The sequence below is a fragment of the Taudactylus pleione genome, unplaced genomic scaffold, assembly GCF_031769625.1.
Source record: "Taudactylus pleione unplaced genomic scaffold, aTauple2 ptg000051l, whole genome shotgun sequence".
Taxonomy (NCBI): domain Eukaryota; kingdom Metazoa; phylum Chordata; class Amphibia; order Anura; family Myobatrachidae; genus Taudactylus; species Taudactylus pleione.
In genome coordinates, this window is record NW_028284453.1 from 5,515,238 (window position 1) to 5,533,604 (window position 18,367).

The 18,367-nt window shown below is 41.3% G+C and overlaps 1 protein-coding gene across 2 annotated transcripts in view; it reads right to left on the minus strand.

The window, feature by feature from the left end:
• The window catches only part of RIC8A (RIC8 guanine nucleotide exchange factor A), a 70,474-nt gene that overhangs the window by 19,213 nt on the left and 32,894 nt on the right, over positions 1-18,367 (minus strand). The window contains exons 4-5 of one of the 2 annotated variants that reach the window (XM_088462655.1): positions 14,167-14,259; positions 9,558-10,172 (exon numbers count right to left, since the gene is read on the minus strand). In XM_088462655.1, coding sequence (XP_088318781.1) covers positions 9,558-10,172; positions 14,167-14,259 — 708 coding nt within the window. The remainder of the gene's footprint in view (positions 1-9,557; positions 10,173-14,166; positions 14,260-18,367) is intronic. The other variant, XM_088462654.1, reaches the window with a different exon arrangement.

Below are 18,367 nucleotides of genomic sequence, written 5' to 3' on the forward strand. Positions count from 1 at the left end.
AGCCAGTGACAATCTACTTGCTTTCTGTCATTACAGTGACCCTTCATAGGTATCCAACAGGAAGCCAGGTGTGCACAGGAAAAAAAAAGCTTCCCCGTGATAAAGACTCATTGCCAAAAATCAGCAGCTCTAAAAACTTTTGCATGTACACCAAACTAAGATGTAAGAAACCGTTACAGTGCATCCAGAAAGTATTCACAGCGCTTCACTTTTTCCACATTTTATTATGTTATAGCCTTATACCAAAATAGAATAATTCATTTTTGTCTTCAAAATTCTACACACAATACCCCATAATGACAACGTGTAAAAAGTTTTTTTTGCAATTTTTGCAAATTTTACTTTAAAAAAACCTAAGAAATCACATGTACAGTGGTGGCCAAAATTGCGGACACTTTTTGAAATGTGAATGTTTTTCAACTTCGAATGCTTATAAAAACTGTTACACTTCATGCAGTGCAATGATTCATATATCAAATGAAAGGAAATTTAATGCTGAATTCAACACAATAAACAGAGGTCAAATATTTGCATTACAAGGAAAGTTATGCAGTGAAATCAACACTTATAGGGGTATTCAATATGGGAGCGATAACATCGTTTTTGCGTTAAAATCGCACTTTTGACGTCATTATCGCAGGTTTGACTTTTACACCATATTCAATTTCAAAGAATTATCGCAGTTTTGAAAAGTCTTTGATAAAAAATGGGGATAACTTTTCACCATTGAATAGGTGTCAAAAAAAAGTGCAGAATTGGGGTTTAGGGGTGCAGGCTTAAAAAAAATAGCCTGCACCCCTGAGAATGACATTTAAGAAAGAACTGTGTCAAAAAAAAGTAAAAAAAAAAAAACAGGGACACCCCAAAAAATTAATTTAAAAATTGGGGTGAAAAAAAAAAATGGGAAAAAATTGTTTAACAATAGGGAAATAGGTTCAGGGCTATTCTGCAAGTATGCGGCAGATGTTTTCTAGAATAGAATTATAGCGGCAGGTGCACAATTGCAGAATTTTTTAAAACTTACTTTAGGGACATCAAAATATGCTAGTACCCATTTTCATGTACCCCAAATTTGATGGGATCACTTAAAAAAACGAAAAAAATAACCTAAGTGCTCTTCTGCATCACTTCTTCAATGTCGGGAAAAAACACCTGCTGCGGCTATTTAAATCCCCAACTTTCAATTAAAGGCTAAAACGGGGGTACCCATAGTGTTCCCACATGTTTTTATGACTTTAGGGGGGGTCTTACAATTTAACGTAACTTTACGCAAATCCAACTTCGGAGTTTCCCGTTTTCGTTAATTTTATATTGAATACGGGTATAAGCGGGAGCGCGCCCGATACTTTAACGCAGGTAAAAACTCCGATATGAAACGTTAACTTCGACAGTGAAGTTAACGCTTCATATTGAATACCCCTATTCGAGTGAAAATCCCTATGTACTTATGATGTTACTGTCCTGTCAGTATTTTGTTGGGTATCCTTTATTTTTCAAGACAGCAGCCCTGCGATGTGGCATTGAGCCAACCAATGTTTGGAGCTCTTCCTTCTTTAATATGTGGTACCATGAGACAACTATAGCCTCAATTAATTGTCTTTTATTGGATGGACGCCTCAGATGTACCAGTTTTTTCAAACGGAACCACAAATGTTCTATGGGGTTCAGGTCTGGGCTGTCTCCTGGCCATCCCAGCACCTGTATGTCATTCTCCGTGAACCACTGTTTGCATATCCATGCAGTGTGACAGGGAGCTGAATCCTGCTGGAAAAAAAATTGGGCATTATCTGGAAAAAGATCCCTGATAGAAGGTAGAAGTTTTGGTTGTAGGATGGTGTCAATGTACTTTCTGCTGTTCAGTGTGCCATCTATGACATAAAGGCGGCCTACAGCATCTGCTGTCATACATGCCCAGATCATAACACTTGTAGGATTCTTTGTTGTTGCTTGAATAAAATCTGGATGTACCTCTTACCCAATGCGACGTCTCACACATTTTCTCCCATCACTACCAAATATCGATATCTTAGTTTCGTCACTCCATATCACTTGTTTCCACTGACCTTCTTTCCACGCAATGTGTTCTTTTGCCCACTGTATTTGTTTCTGCTGCTGCTTTTTATTCAGCAATGGCTTTTTTCGGGGAATCCTACCTTTTAGGCCAACCTCCGTTAGTCTTCTCCGTACCGTTCTTGCACTGACAAAAACACCAGTTGCACTCAGGTCACTGCTAATGGCCGCAGATGTCATCCATCTGTCCCTGACGCTAACAGCTGTTATGCACTTTTTCCGGCCTTTTCCTCCTTTGTTTTGTATAGATTGAGTTTCCCGATAGCGTAAACAAAACTTTCGTACTCCTGATGTTGTCACATTCCCACCAACTTCTCTCACAATTGCTGCATACGAAAGACCATTTACACGTAACACCACAATCCTGGATCTCTTCCTGGGTGACCACTCACCACTTTGCCTGTACGACATTGTTGTATTTATTTTTTACACCATCAATAGCAGTAAACAATACACACAAACATCCAACCGTAATTGCACTTGAGTAACCAACTTTATTCTGTAAAATGAAACAGCCAAACTGACCTTTCCCACCTTTGAACATGACCTCGCACCTGCTCATAAACGACAGCTGATTGGTCCTCAGAGCGACGATTCCGATTGGCTGGTAGTAGCTGTTACTACAATGCACTTGTTGAATCTCACGCATCTGTGCTTCTTTATCTGACTGAAAGTAGCATAACTTCCCTTTTAATGCAAATATTTGACCTCTGTGTATTGTGTTGAATTCAGCATTAAGTTTCCTTTCATTTGATATATGAATCATTGCACTGCGTGAAGTGAAACTGTTTTTAGAAGCATACAAAGTTGAAAAACATTAACATTTCAAAATGTGTCCGCAATTTTGGACACCACTGTACACAAGTATTCACAGTCTTTGCTCAATACTTTGTTGATGCACCTTTGGCAGCAATTACAGCCTCAAGTATTTTTGAATATGATGCCACAAGCTTGGCACACCTATCTTTGGGCAGTTTTGCCCATTCCTCTTTGCAGCACCTCTCAAGCTCCATCAGGTTGGATGGGAAGCGTCGGTGCACAGCCATTTTCAGATCTCTCCAGAGATGTTCAATCGAATTCAAGTCTGGGCTCTGGATGGGCCACTCAAGGACATTCACAGAGTTGTCCTGAAGCCACTCCTTTGATATCTTGGCTGTGTGCTTAGGGTCGTTGTCCTGCTGAAAGATGAACCGTCGTCCCAGTCTGAGGTCAAGAGTGCTCTGGAGCAGGTTTTCATCCAGGATGTCTCTGTGCATTGCTGCATTCATCTTTCCCTCTATCCTGACTAGTCTCCCAGTTCCTGCCGCTGAAAAACATCCCCACAGCATGATGCTGCCACCACCATGCTTCACTGTAGGGATGGTATTGGCCTGGTGATGAGCGGTGCCTAGTTTCCTCCAAACATAACGCCTGGCATTCACGCCAAAGAGTTCAATCTTTGTCTCATCAGGCCAGAGAGTCCTTCAGGTGCATTTTGGCAAACTCCAGGTGGGCTGCCATGTGCTTTTTACTAAGGAGTGGCTTGCGTCTGTCCACTCTACCATACGCCTGATTGGTGGATTGCTGCAGAAAAGGTTGTCCTTTTGGAAGGTTCTCCTCTCTCCACAGAGGAATGCTGTCTCTGACAGAGTGACCATCGGGTTCTTGGTCACCTCCCTGACTAGGGCCCTTCTCCCCCGATCGCTCAGTTTGGACGCCAGGCTAATTCTAAGAAGAGTCCTGGTGGTTCTGAACCTCTTCCATTCACGGATGATGGAGGCCACTGTGCTCACTGGGACCTTTGAAGCAGCAGATATTTTTCTGTACCCTTACCCAGATTTGTGCATCGAGACAATCCTGTCTCGGAGCCCTACAGACAATTTTTTGGACTTCATGCTTGGTTTGTGCTCTGACATGCACTGTCAAGTGTGGGACCTTATATAGACAGGTTTATGCCTTTCAAAATCATGTCCAATCAACTGAATTTACCACAGGTGGACTCCAATTAAGTTGTAGGAAAATCTCAAGGATGATCAGTGGAAACAGGATGCACCTGAGCTCAATTTTAGCTTCATGGCAAAGGCTGTGAATACTTATTTACATGTGATTTCTTAAGGCCCCCATACATCAGAGATTGATTGCAGCAATCGTGCAATTTGCCATCGATTGTGTATAAAAATCTTTCCCTTTTTCAATCGATTGCAGAATTGCCACAATTGATTGAAAAAGGGAAAGATTTTTATACACAATCGATTGCAAATTGTACGATTGCTGCAATCAATCACTGATGTATGGGGGCCTTTAGTTGTTGTTTTTTTTTTTTAATTAAATTTGCAAAAATCTCAAAAAAAAACTTTTTACACGTTGTCATTATGGGGTATTGTGTGTTTTGAGGACAAAAATGAATTTATTACATTTTGGAATATAGCTGTAACATAACAAAATCTGGAAAAAGTGAAACGCTGTGAATACTTTCCGGATGCACTGTATCTCATAACCATAGTGACCCGGGACTGGTGACTCTGCCCTCGTGAGTAACCGCGTGGAACAGTTACAGCCACGCAATACAGATGCTTCATTCTTTCTTGGGACAGCAATGTGATGTTCGGAAAAAACCTAACCCAAACACATCAGTCGAGAAAGTCTATTTATAGCCATAACTTCCTACTTAAGTAATGAAACTTATAAAGAGCAAATTGAAACAGTATTGCTAAACAAGCCTCTACTTTCATAACAGAGTTTAGAAAACATTTGGGTTTGTGGTTAGTGAGTTTTTTATGCTTCAGACTTGCATTAAAAATTAAACATTTTTGGGATTTTTTTTTGTTTTTAAACATGCATAAAAGACACAAAGGGGTATATTTACTAAAGTGTGAGTTTTTTAGAAGTGGAGTTATTGCCCATAGCAACCAATTCTACTTATCATTTGCCTAGCACCTTCTATAAGATAACAGCTAGAATCCAACTCCACTTTTAAAAACCTGCACTTTAGTAAATATACCCCAAAAGAGCCCAATTTAAAGTTGGATGCAATTCCATTTTGAAAATAAGCTTTCACACACTGCATCCGAATTTAGGGTCTGATTCAGAGCCGGACGCTATTTGCACTCGCTCGTTCAGAAAAAGGGGCCGGCTATTTATATTGAGCACCCGCTCTTTGCGGTCTGTTGACGCCTCTATGTCTGAGCGAGCGAACGAAACATGTGTTCGCTATTTTGTAAAGACGCCCCCTGGCCGCTCGCATCCTACGTCATCTCCGCTATTTATTAGATTAATCGAGTACATCAAAATGCGTCTGAACTGCTCGCAGTGCTTGTGGTAGGATTTTCCTACCGCAATCATGCGAACAGTTCAGGCTAAGAAACAACCAAGTGACGTGGTCGATGACGCTGCTTTGTTAATTATGCACACCCTTAAAACGCCCGTTTTGACCATTTGGCACGCCTGCGTTCGGATCTCCACTCCCCGTTTTCAAGCACCTTCCCCTGTTACCACCCACAAACGCCTCATCCTGTCACTCAAATTAGCAGGCACTCGCTTTTTTGCGAACACACGATTTCCGACCGCACTGACTGGTTGGCGCATGCGCATTACGACCCATACGCATGCGCAGATGTGCGAACATCGCTCAGAGCGAACGAGCGACCGCTTACGAGCGGCTCTGAATCAGGCCCTTAGAGTTAAGGGGTCCATACATCTGCCGACGGCTGGCTCGGGGGATTTAGAGAAATTCAACATGTTGGATTTCCTGACTCGCCAATTCCAAACAAAAAATGGTAGGGATCGGCAGGTCGGGGAATTTTAACTTGCTGCATCTCCCCGATCATAAATGGGCTGCGATTGGCGTCCGGGAGTCGGGATGCTAACATATGGCCCGCAATACATGTAGGTTGCACAGACACCCGAAGAGGTGGATCAACAGCGCTCACATGTGACGGTGGGGCTCTTATTTAAAGCAAGGCCAATAATCATTAGGATGACTTGAGTCTCTAGTATGTTTGCGACGATAAGGCACCATGTTCTAAAAATGATGTCAAGCTTATTTGAAATTGCTATTTCAATGTACTCAAAGGGGTCAATCCAATCATCTGCGAAGGGTTTGAGTTGCCGATGACATGGCGTTAAATCGCCAGCAAAGGCACCGCATCTCGCACCCCTTGTGGCCCACTCTCAGCCCAAACTCACTCATAGGGCTGCGAGCAGTTTTGAGCAAGTTCAGGCTGCAGTAAAGTGCGTTTCTTGACTCGTTAAATCACCTGCGGTGCATTCGCGGGTAATTGGAGAAGTGCGTCCATATATGTGTTATACCAGAGTCATCGTCATAGCGTATGAATTCCCTTCCTCTCCCACCAGGGAAGACAGGCATGATGCCACACTGTTGGCTTGGCATGTCTGCATAGACAGTGAGTACGCCTAGCTCCCATTGTGATGCATACATTAGAATAACTGATTTATGAGAGATATACTCTGCTTGTTAGTGCATTGAGCGATTAAACGTTACGGGGCCAATTCAGTTACCTGAGAGATGGCGCCGAATTGGCTTCCTCTGGCTTCACTAACCAATTTCTGCTTACAGCCTATGGAGGTGGGAGAAATCAGCCAACGTAATTGTGCTTATATGGGCAGCATGACCTGACAGCGGCATCTAGCGTGCAATTAGTAGTTCACTAGTCACCTAAAGCAGTGCTTTCAAATGCTGTGCCGCGAGCGGTCCTCAAGTGTGCTGCCTGGAGAAGTGCCGCCGGAGATTGGTCAGTGCGCAGCCGCTGCCAATTTAACTTTGCGCCCGGACCTATGAGATGGGGTGACGTAACACCATAGGTCACGCACTTCGTGCCCCGTCCTGCCGCACTCACTGCTCTATCCCCTGCCCTGATTGTGTGACTGAGCTACACCACTGACTGCTGGGTGCCGTGCCACCCATGGCGAAGGGACAGGGATGGCTGGGAGCTCCCATCTCTGTTAACTTCATGTCAGGTATATCTTTTGTGGGGGACTGGGGCAATAATTGGAGTTTTATTTTTTGTTTTCTGTGGGGCTAATTTCCTTGATTTTTTACTGAGAGAGACAATGTCTTTGATTTTTTTATTCAGTGGGGACCAATTTTTGTGTGTCCTTTTCCTGTGGGGACCTATGACTGTGCTCTTTTCCCGTGGGGACCTATGACTGTGCTCTTTTCCCGTGGGGACCTATGACTGTGCTCTTTTCCCGTGGGGACCTATGACTGTGCTCTTTTCCCGTGGGGACCTATGACTGTGCTCTTTTCCCGTGGGGACCTATGACTGTGCTCTTTTCCCGTGGGGACCTATGACTGTGCTCTTTTCCCGTGGGGACCTATGACTGTGCTCTTTTCCCGTGGGGACCTATGACTGTGCTCTTTTCCCGTGGGGACCTATGACTGTGCTCTTTTCCCGTGGGCACCTATGACTGTGCTCTTTTCCCGTGGGCACCTATGACTGTGCTCTTTTCCCGTGGCGACCTATGACTGTGCTCTTTTCCCGTGGGGACCTATGACTGTGCTCTTTTCCCGTGGGGACCTATGACTGTGCTCTTTTCCCGTGGGGACCTATGACTGTGCTCTTTTCCCGTGGGGACCTATGACTGTGCTCTTTTCCCGTGGGTACCTATGACTGTGCTCTTTTCCCGTGGGGACCTATGACTGTGCTCTTTTCCCGTGGGGACCTATGACTGTGCTCTTTTCCCGTGGCGACCTATGACTGTGTTCTTTTCCCGTGGGGACCTATGAATGTGTTCTTTTCCCGTGGGGACCTAAGACTGTGTTCTTTTCCCGTGGGGACCTATGACTGTGCTCTTTTCCCGTGGGGACCTATGACTGTGATCTTTTCCCGTGGGGACCTATGACTGTGATCTTTTCCCGTGGGGACCTATGACTGTGCTCTTTTCCCGTGGGGACCTATGACTGTGCTCTTTTCCCGTGGGGGACTGATGGTTTACCTTGGCAATTTTAAAACCATGATCGGTGTGCCGTGAGCTGAAAAAGGTTAAAAATCACTGACCTAAGGGATGGACCCGCCAATAGGCTTACACCATACAGAGGGGTCAGTTAGGAGTGAGATTACATCATGAACATCACATACATAACATGAAGGTGCGCACCTGAGAAATGCAAGATCCAATTAGAAATGTCAATTTTCTGTAGGCGCAGCGAGGTTGCGCGACTTTTTTACAAAATGTGACCTGGGAGAAGTGCATGAAAAAGTGGGTAAACCATCCTGTACCCCAAAAAGGTGGCAATTGAGATGGCAGGAGAGTATAGAAGGCTGTTAGTGGCCATAAGGAAAGAACTGGAGGGTCTTAAAAGGTGTCAAATGACTAAAAATGTGCCGATATATCGCTAGTGCATCGGCGTGTGTTTACACCAGAACGACGTCTTTCACAGACATATTAGATTGGCCCTGTAGCACAGCCAATGCCGATATATCTGAAAGATATGTCAGCGCATCTGCCTGTGTGTACGGATGACCAACCGACCAACCGTACTCTGGCTGCAGGGACTCCCGACACTGAAATCACAACTGGTGCCCGCCCATTTGTGAAGCCATCTAAGACACATCGAGCAGACGATTGGGAAGTGTGTATAGCTTTCCAATCAGCCCCTCGGACGGCCGTCGTCTAAATGTGTACCTAGTATAAGAGAGAACAGTAGATAACTATAAACATAAATAAATTTAGTCTAAGTACCAACACCAAAAAGCTAAATAGCATACAACCAGAATAATATAGCCACTGCCGCAGGTTTATACATGGGCGTCATCAACAAAACAAGCATCCTAATTCAGTAATGGTAAAATATAAGTAACATTTAAGGATATAAAAGAAAGAACAGGGGGAAAGGAGGAGGATCTGGCATAGAGATTATTTTTAACCATGTAATTTCTACGGTTGTGTTAAAAATCGCTGCTGCCTTTCACAATTAATTAACTGTAAATGATGCTATGCAATTTACATTAGTGCCATAATCACTCATTAATGATAGCAGTGCAGTGGAGTAATTAGAATAATATGAAAACCTCTTCTGAGAGGTCAGCATAATTCTACTCAATTCAAGTATGACTTACTGATGGGGCACACTCAGAAGAGTATGGATTATTAAGCGATTATCCATCACGCCAGAGATTAGCGTGAGTTTATCCTTAATTATAAAAGGTACCAACATGTTCATGCAGTGTTGTGCAACACAGGGAAGAAATAGACTGATAAAAAAGTGACTATATTTGTGTGTTGTTATTTTATGTTTTACGCTTTGCAACATGAAACCAATAAACTTTTTTTTTACGGTAAGTTACAAAAACATCCAGACCTGCATATGACAGCTGAAGAAATCCATTGGTTCTTCTACACTGGTTGTATACTGACATGTGAAATAATCATAGCTAATAGGCAGCCAAAAACTGACCCCGTCTAACCAAAAACACATGTTCTAAGCATTAAAAAACATTTTGGCTAATCCATAGGGGTCAATTTATTGTGTTTTGCCCAAAGCTTACCTCATCAACTTCCCTGCGGCTGATGTCAAAGGTGATGTTGAAGAGGGTCTTCAGAATCTCCATCACTCTTTCAGTTTCTTCTTTGCCTAAAGGTGCGGCAAGATGATCCGTCACCACCTCATAGATATCCGACCACTTCAGTGCCAGAGTGCTCTCTAGAGCATCGGTTAGAAGACTAACCCCTCTCAACTCTCGGGCAAGCTGCCGCCGCACATCTACCCTCAGAGCTGTGAGGAGGAAAAGCAAGCGGAGGTCGAAGAACTTGCTTTCGTGAGAAGACCGCGTTTCATTGTAGAGCTTGAGCCGGCGAGCTAGGCCGCACACCAGGTGTAGCTCTGTGGCCACCTCTTGGGCCTCGACACTGTTGTAAACAATATTACACAGACCCTTAAGAGCTTCTACCACACTCTCACTGTCCGGGATGCGAGGCACCTCCATCTCGTCGAAGTAGTCCAACCCTGCATACTGGGCCAGGATTTGCATCGCTGAGCGGCTGGTGAATGGGGATAATCCATACTTGTCCCGAGAAAGGATGCGGATGGTCTCTAGACAGGCCATCTGACAGGAGGGCTGCAGGTCTCGTTCCAAGAACTTAATCACCACCTCTCCCAGTTTCTAGTGGGACACAAAGACCAAGAAGACAGTAAGCAACTGAGAAAAAGAAATACTAGAGAATTTATGGCAGAATCTATCACAGATTTAAATTTTATCAATATTTCATATTTTTTGAGTTACTAAGCAATGTGATGTTAGCAGAGGCATGGCAAAAAGAATTATGCTCAATACCATCAACTTCTGATTGGCTCAGAAAGTTCAGAGTATCTGGAGAGAGCACGAAAAAGAATTACTTTCCTCTACAAGAATAAAAAGATGTGACCTTTTGTAAACAATTTGGAAACATTCACACAAAAAAGATGGAGAATAATACAACACTTATGTAGTTAAAAAGCTAAGGGGTCTATTTACTAAGCAGTGTTAGGAGACAGAGTGAAAAGTGATAAGAAAGTGATAAGGTGCCAGCCAATCAGCTCCCAACTGTCATTTTTTAAACACAGCCTGTGAGATGACAGTTGGGAGCTGATTCGCTGGCACCTTATCACTTTCTTATCACTTTTCACTCTGTCTCCTTACACTGCTTAGTAAATAGACCCCCAAGTGATTAAAGTAATGCAATTTACCCACCGTTAGTTGGACAGACCCACTCTATAGATGGTACCCCATGCAGTACTTCTATAACATCCTTTCCCACTTGAGCTACTACCATATCCCGACCACAGTGGCCAATCAGCAGCATTGGATAGTAGGAGCTTGTAAGACTGCATAGTTGACGAGATTGAGGTTTGATCCCACCAGAACAAGGAGATGTGTGATGAATAAGGAACTTCATTAGACAGGTACTATGATTACAACTAAAGAGGACAAGAGGAGGTATTGGCCATAGCCACCAATCAGATTCCAGATGTCATTTTATAGAATGTAATACATAACAGATAGCTAGAATCTGATCGGTTGCTCTGGAAACACCTCCACCTGCCCTGTTTAGAAGCTTTGATAAATATCTAGTAAGGGTTTATAGTCCATAATCAATAAAAGCTCCCTGCTCCTCCTCCAGTCCAATTATGGGGACCAACCAGTGGGAAATTATGTCTAGAACATGGGTAGATTAGTCACCTGCCCAGAGTGAAATGTGAGGGGGGAGTTTCGTTATCACATTGTTCTATGCAAGAAGAATCTTTTTGTACACAAACTATTCATCACACCAACAGTTCTTGTGTAATACTTCCAAAATTAGATTTGCCAATAAACTGGGATTGTAGAAGGCTGTAAATAAACTGAATCATACTCTATATTTATCAGACTGTTTACAATTAATGTTGGACTACGAGCACTATGTGAGATTGTATCCAAAACAGAAAGATCCTGTGCTCAGGCATATGAAAGCTTAGTACGGAGTTCACATAAATATTGGTTCATCCTACAAAATGGCTGGCTCCACTGTGGGCACATTAACAATATCATAGACAAAGGATAGCATATAAATACAGCATCCTACGCATTACTGATATTTGCCTGTCGACATACAGAAACCTGACTCTAAACAATTTTCTTTTTTTGCGAGTGGTCATATTCTTTCCTAGCCCGTTATTTTACATATGTAGGATATGATATTATTACCACACTTGCGGAGCACGGGTGTAACCTTTTTGGCCGCTGAAGTCAAAATAAAATAAACCCGCATTGCGAGGAGCCTATGTATTCATTCCTTGTGCTTTGTCACATAGGGCTCGATTCAAAGATGTACGAAGATGCTGCCGCTGCTGCTGCGTCCGTGTGTGCAGCTGCTACTGTGCGAAAACATGCAAATGTTGCAGAAGCTGGTATTTGTATTAAGATGCCTATCGGTACATAGATGCAGCGCTGGTCGCAGATGATTCGATTTTACAGTTCCACAGTAACCCAATGGATACTCAGAATGGCGCGGGAACGGAGACGCCGGAGCCACCTTCACTGCGTATGGGATCGCACATGTAGGCTGTGACACACACCGAACACAGGGCCTGATTCAGACCCGCTCGCGAGCGCTGAGCGCTCGCAAGCGGGTCGATGTTGCCCAAGTGCGCATGCGTACGTCGGAGGCTGCTCCGTCGTGCGCATGTGCGAGACCCGAATAACGACGGCCAAGCCGTCGTTATGGGTCTCTTACCAAAGGGGGCGTGCTGTTGATGGTGATAGAGCCAAAAGCACTCCAGGGCTTGCGGCAGCGAGACCCTACAGCAGGGTCTCGTCGCAAGCCCGATGGTCGCGATGGTCTTGACCATCGCGACCATCATTTTGGCCGCTTGCAATAGCTGTGGGTGGTCACCCACAGCTATGCGAGCGGTCAGGAGGCCGCTCCAAAAAGGAGCAGGGACGGCCCCGATTCAGAGCAAGCGCTCTGTCAGAGCGTCCGGCTCTGAATCAGGGCCACAGTCTCTACACACCGGTGTTCTTTGCCGAATTACCTCGCACAAACGATCCCTCGCTGTTATTCGTACTGCAAATAAAGAGTCACTGCAAGCAACTTTGGTAAAGTAACCGGGCGCATGAGCATTGGGGATTAAACGCCTGCACAAATTACCGATAATCGCTCAACTTCGAAAATAATGTCATTAAGTAAATCTCTAAATCAGGCCCATAGTTCCACTTATCGTGTTCTGTATGCTGGTATATGCGTCAATGTTATATTATGAATGAACGTTTTCATGGCAAATATGTAATATGTTCACCTGCACTGGGATAGTCTCAGAAATATTCATGTTTTTAGTATTATACTAAATACGCTCATGTTTTTAGTATTATACTAAATACGATCATGTTTTTAGTATTATACTAAATACGATCATGTTTTTAGTATTATACTAAATACGCTCATGTTTTTAGTATTATACTAAATACGCTCATGTTTTTAGTATTATACTAAATACGATCATGTTTTTAGTATTATACTAAATACGCTCATGTTTTTAGTATTATACTAGTTCTTCCTTAAAAAAAACATAACTTGTTGTGCTTACACCAAATTAATATTTTAATATGTAGTACTTATTTGTAATAAATAAAGTCTTGAATACATCTACAATGTCATTGGTTATTGACTGGATGATGCTAAGGGGTGTATTTACTAAAGTGAAAGTTTTTAGAAGTGGAGATGTTGCCCATAGCAACCAATCAGATTGTAGCTACAGGTTGAGTCTCCCATATCCAAAATGTTTGGGACCAGGGGTATTTTGGATATCGGAATATTCTGTATTTTGGAATATTTGCATATCATAATGAGATATCTTGGGAATGGGACCCAAATCTAAACACAGAATGCATTTATGTTTACATACACCTTATACACACAGCCTGCAAGTTATTTTATACAATATTTTTTATAATTTTGTGGCCCAAACAAAGTTTGTGTACATACATGAAATTCATTTATGTTTCATATACACCTTATAAACACAGCCTGAAGGTAATTTTATACTATATTTTTAATAATTGTGTGCTTTAAACAAAGTTTGTGTACATTGAACCATCAAAAAACAAAGGTTTCACAATCTCAGTCATGCTCCAAAAATTCCATATTTCGGAATATTTGGATATGGGAGACTCAACCTGCATTATCTTCTAGAAGGTGCTAGTTAAATGTTAAGTAGAATCTGATTGGTTGCTATGGGCAACATCTCAATTTCTAAAAACTCTCAATTTAGTAAATATACCAATAACCCTCAGTTACTGTTTTTTCTTATTCTTTTTTTTTTTTTTTGCAGAGACCAAAAATAAAATGTAGAACACCATTGTTTTTCTTCTGAAATTCTGCATCTGTTTGATATGTCACATGACTACCTTCCCAATTAAAAAATTAAGAGTTGCATCCAAGATGACCAACTTCAAGATGGCCACCATACTGGTGACATACCCTAAAACGTTTTCCCCCACTCCTATTTCATAGGTGTAGACACTGGATTAATATTTCCTTACTCATTTCCTTTTTATAACGGCGTTTCCACACTTAAGGACCACCCTCTACTCTGACTGGATCATTGCACCATCAGTTTTCCGATATTCCTCCATGGCTCACCTGTCGCAGTTTGACATCCTGATCCTCCGAATAATCAATATCATAGTCTGAGTCGGACTTGGGGACCCAGTCCCGGAATTTCTTTTTCTTGAACTACAGGCATGAATGGAGTGAAAATGAAGATGGAAAGTAAAGGTGGAATCAGGACCCGGTGACAAAGGACAACAGAGAGCAGGAGAAAGATCTACAATAGGAGGAAGGAATTCTGAAGCAATCTGAGCACTTGTACTGCCATTTCTTGCGCCTATACCAACCACCCATCGCACTTCAAGGTATGTGCCTACAGATGTAAATACAGTATATAAAATGAGTGTAAACCTTTGGTGCCTAGACACTAAACTCTAGCAGCAGATAGGTTATAAACAGTTATATCCAACAATAACAAAGATAGACAGAAAAAAAGAATAATAACCCCTCAACGCTTGTGTCATAAACTTTATGTAGAATATATAGAACTACCCTTAGATTTTAGTAGCAAGAAGAAAGATTTTATTATCAAAAGTGTTGATTTTATTCTCACTAATAATTATTTTTATTTTAATGGAGACTATTATATGCAAATAAACGGAACTGCCATGGGCACAAAATTCGCTCCCAGTTATGCAAATTTGTTAATGGCGTACTGGGAGGAAGAACATATTGAAAGATGGAAAAATAAAGAATTAAAGTATTGGTATAGATATACTGATGATGTGATTTTTATCTGAGAAGGCACCAAAGAAAACTTGGAGACATTTTATACAGATCTTAATAATAATGATTTTAATGTTCGTTTATCCTTCCAATCAAGTCAATATGAAATACATTTTTTGGATCTCACAATTTATATAAAGAACAATAAACTAGAAACGAAAAGCTACAGTACACCGACAGACGCTAATAACTATATTTCAAATACCAGTGAACATCATAGGAACTGGCTTAGAAGTGTTCCCAAAAGCCAGTTCTTAAGACTCAGACAGAACTGTAGTAAGGATGATATATGTACTGAACAAATTTCTAAGATGCAGAAGAGATTTTATGATAAAGGTTATGATAAAGAAGTTTATGAGGTCCTAGAAAAAGATAGAAATCTGTCGATTCATCAGGAAAAAGAAAATGCTAAGAAAGATGACGAGATTCAATATGCTTTCATCACCGAATACACAGGACATCATAAGAAGATAGAATCTATATTTTGGAAACACTGGCATTTATTATTGAAAGATCCTACCCTCAAAAAAATTATCCCGAAACAACCTTGTTTCATTTACAGGAGGGCACCTAATCTAAAAAAAATATTGATTAAAAGTGCCTTAATATCAGAATCTACACATCCGGTGAGGAATAAAGGATTCTACAGATGTGGGAGTTGTGCTGCATGCAGAGAAATCAAGGCAGGAAAAACGAAATATCTCGACTTTGAAAGAAATGGTAAAAAATTTGACCTACAACAATTTATGACCTGCCATACCACTAATGTGGTTTACGATATAGAATGTAATTGCAATTTAGTTTACATTGGAAGGACAAGTCGAGCTTTAAAAACAAGAATGGGGGAACACCTTAGAAATATAAGGAAAGGTGTGACTACACACTCCCTTTCTAATCATTTTAAAGAGGTGCATAACTGTTCTACAAAAGATATCAAGTGTTTTATGGCTATAGAAAACGTAAAGAATACATGGAAAAATAGGGACTTAGAAACACGTTTAGAAAAGAGAGAGCTGAACTGGATTTTTAAATTGAAAACTTTAGCCCCTAGAGGCTTGAATCTAGATTTCAAACTCGAGTGGTTCCTCTAAAAAATTCCAGATTTTTAAGATTTTTTATTCATTGATTTCATTGACATGGTATATTTGAGTGTTTACATGCAATATTTTGCTTTATTAATGTCTAATATTTATTATTTTTAATGACGATAACGCAAAGAAATCATTTTAAAGTTTAGGGTTTATATGTAATATTTTGCCCCTTTTTATAACAATATTAATTTTAGATTTAATATAATATGAAGAAACTATTTAAAGAAAACTACAAGTGATTTTTGCCTACCTGATGCCCACAAGCTAATGTTTATATTGTCCTTCATTAAGATGGCCGCAAATTTGAAAAAAAAAACCTTGATGGATGGGTGATGCAAAAAGAAGTCAGGTGACGTGGATCAGATTAAGCCTTTCAGAGGAGATCACCGGAGCGTCTGTTTATAGGACGACAGGAAGGATGAGTGACGCACTTCCGGTGGTCGCGGAGGCGGAAGCCTTTGCGTCTCAGAGTGCGGCTCATAGGAGGGAAGGACAAGTCCCCTCTGATACTAGTCCCCCGTGAGAAACCTTAGTTGGCGGATGTGTGCAAGAGGTGTTGGCCCCCGCCGTGTGTGAGAAGAGAGTCCGACCGGAAGTAGTGAGGACGTACTTCCGGTACGGCGAAAAGAAAAGTTTTTAATTAACTTTAAAACTTTGCCTTTGGATCCCTTATGAGATTAACAATTATGGACAATAAAGAGAACCTAGAATTTACTATTGTGTAAAAGGAATACCTTACTTTGATATCCCCATTTCTTCTTTTTTTTTTTCCTTTTTGATTCCATTAACCTTTGACTTGGAAATAGTTCCGAGACAGGGCATAAAAGACCATGTCTAAAGGAACAGAGTCACACTACCATGAAGAACAGAGGTTGAGCCTCTCGAAACGCGTTGGATAGTGGGACTGCTAAAAAGAACCTTGGAAGTTTCCAGATCTTATTACCTCAGATAGAAGGTGTCCATACGGGGTTTCCGGAGACCTCCAATTTATACCAACTACGGACCCTTTTAAAGAGGAGAATCTGGTAATTCCCTATCCTGAGTTCTGACAGGACATTAGATTTTATACTTTCAGCATTTTTGCACATGGATGTTTTAATACAGGAGTTTTATATTCTTGAAGAATAAACATGTTAACCTTATTGCAGTATGGTTTTATGTTCTATTTTATGTTTTTCATAATATTGAATGAAAAAACTTCTAAAGAGAATAAAACTAAGGGAAGTACTATGTATTCTACATAAAGTTTATGACACAAGCGCTGAGGGGTTATTATTCTATTTTGCTGCCTACAGATGTGTCCACATACATCTAGTCTCCTTGCACATTAAACAGCCGCTCTTCAGTCCAGTTACGCTCTACCTGCTGTATGGTATAGGTGCAGGCGTGGGAGAAGCTTCTCTACTCTCTTTCATGTTTATTTTCTCTTTTTCTTCTTTTTTTTATTACTTATATTATTAAGTAACAATGCGATAAAAGGTGGATTTGTTCACAGTGTGGTATGTTTAGTATTATTGTGGAATCGATGTCCTAATTAAGATATATTGTTAGTATATTTCTGTGCTTAAGACTGAGATATACCTGAAAAGTTATGGTTTATATTATGTGGAGTATCTCTATATAGTTGGGACGTTATTCATTAATATAATGTTAACATAGGGATAAATATGTATTGTTTAAATGTGTACCACATTATTTTGTGTCTATTTATTACAATTCTTCTGCATTGTATTATGCTAATATTATTGTTTTTTTATTGGGTGTTAGTATTATGTAAATTCCAATAACAATTAATCAATTTAAAAAAAAAGCCGTTTTAGTCGCACCATGCCGTGGAGTGACTTGGTAGCGCCAAGCATCTTTTCGTGCAACTTTTTCCCCTCATATGCGTCTTATGCGAATAGGACACAAGGCAACTTCTGCTGATTAAAATGATATGCAGCATGCCTATATTCTATGTGTGACTGCGGCTGTATCTGCATGCGAAATGCTACATTACAGAGTCACAGCCACTGACACTGTAACGTAGCATTTTGTATGCAGATACAGCCACAGTCACACATAGAATATAGGCATGCCGCATATCAATTTAGGGCCTGATTCAGCATGGATCGCAAGTCTGCAATCGCACACACCCGGCGAAAATATGCTAATGAATGCATACGCACCAGAATATGAAGATGTCCATCACTTCATAAAGACACCCCCTTACCTTCACTCACATCCGTAATAATGTGCAAGATAGAGTAAACATCGGTACAATCGAGAACCATCGGACCAATACGCAGAACAGTGGTTGACATGACCTTCCCGCAGAAGTTGCTAAACTTCCTGTACGCAGTGAGTACTCAGTCTGCGTATGGGTTCGCTGTGGATAATTTATGCACGCCCCCACAATGGTGTTCGAACGCACTGGC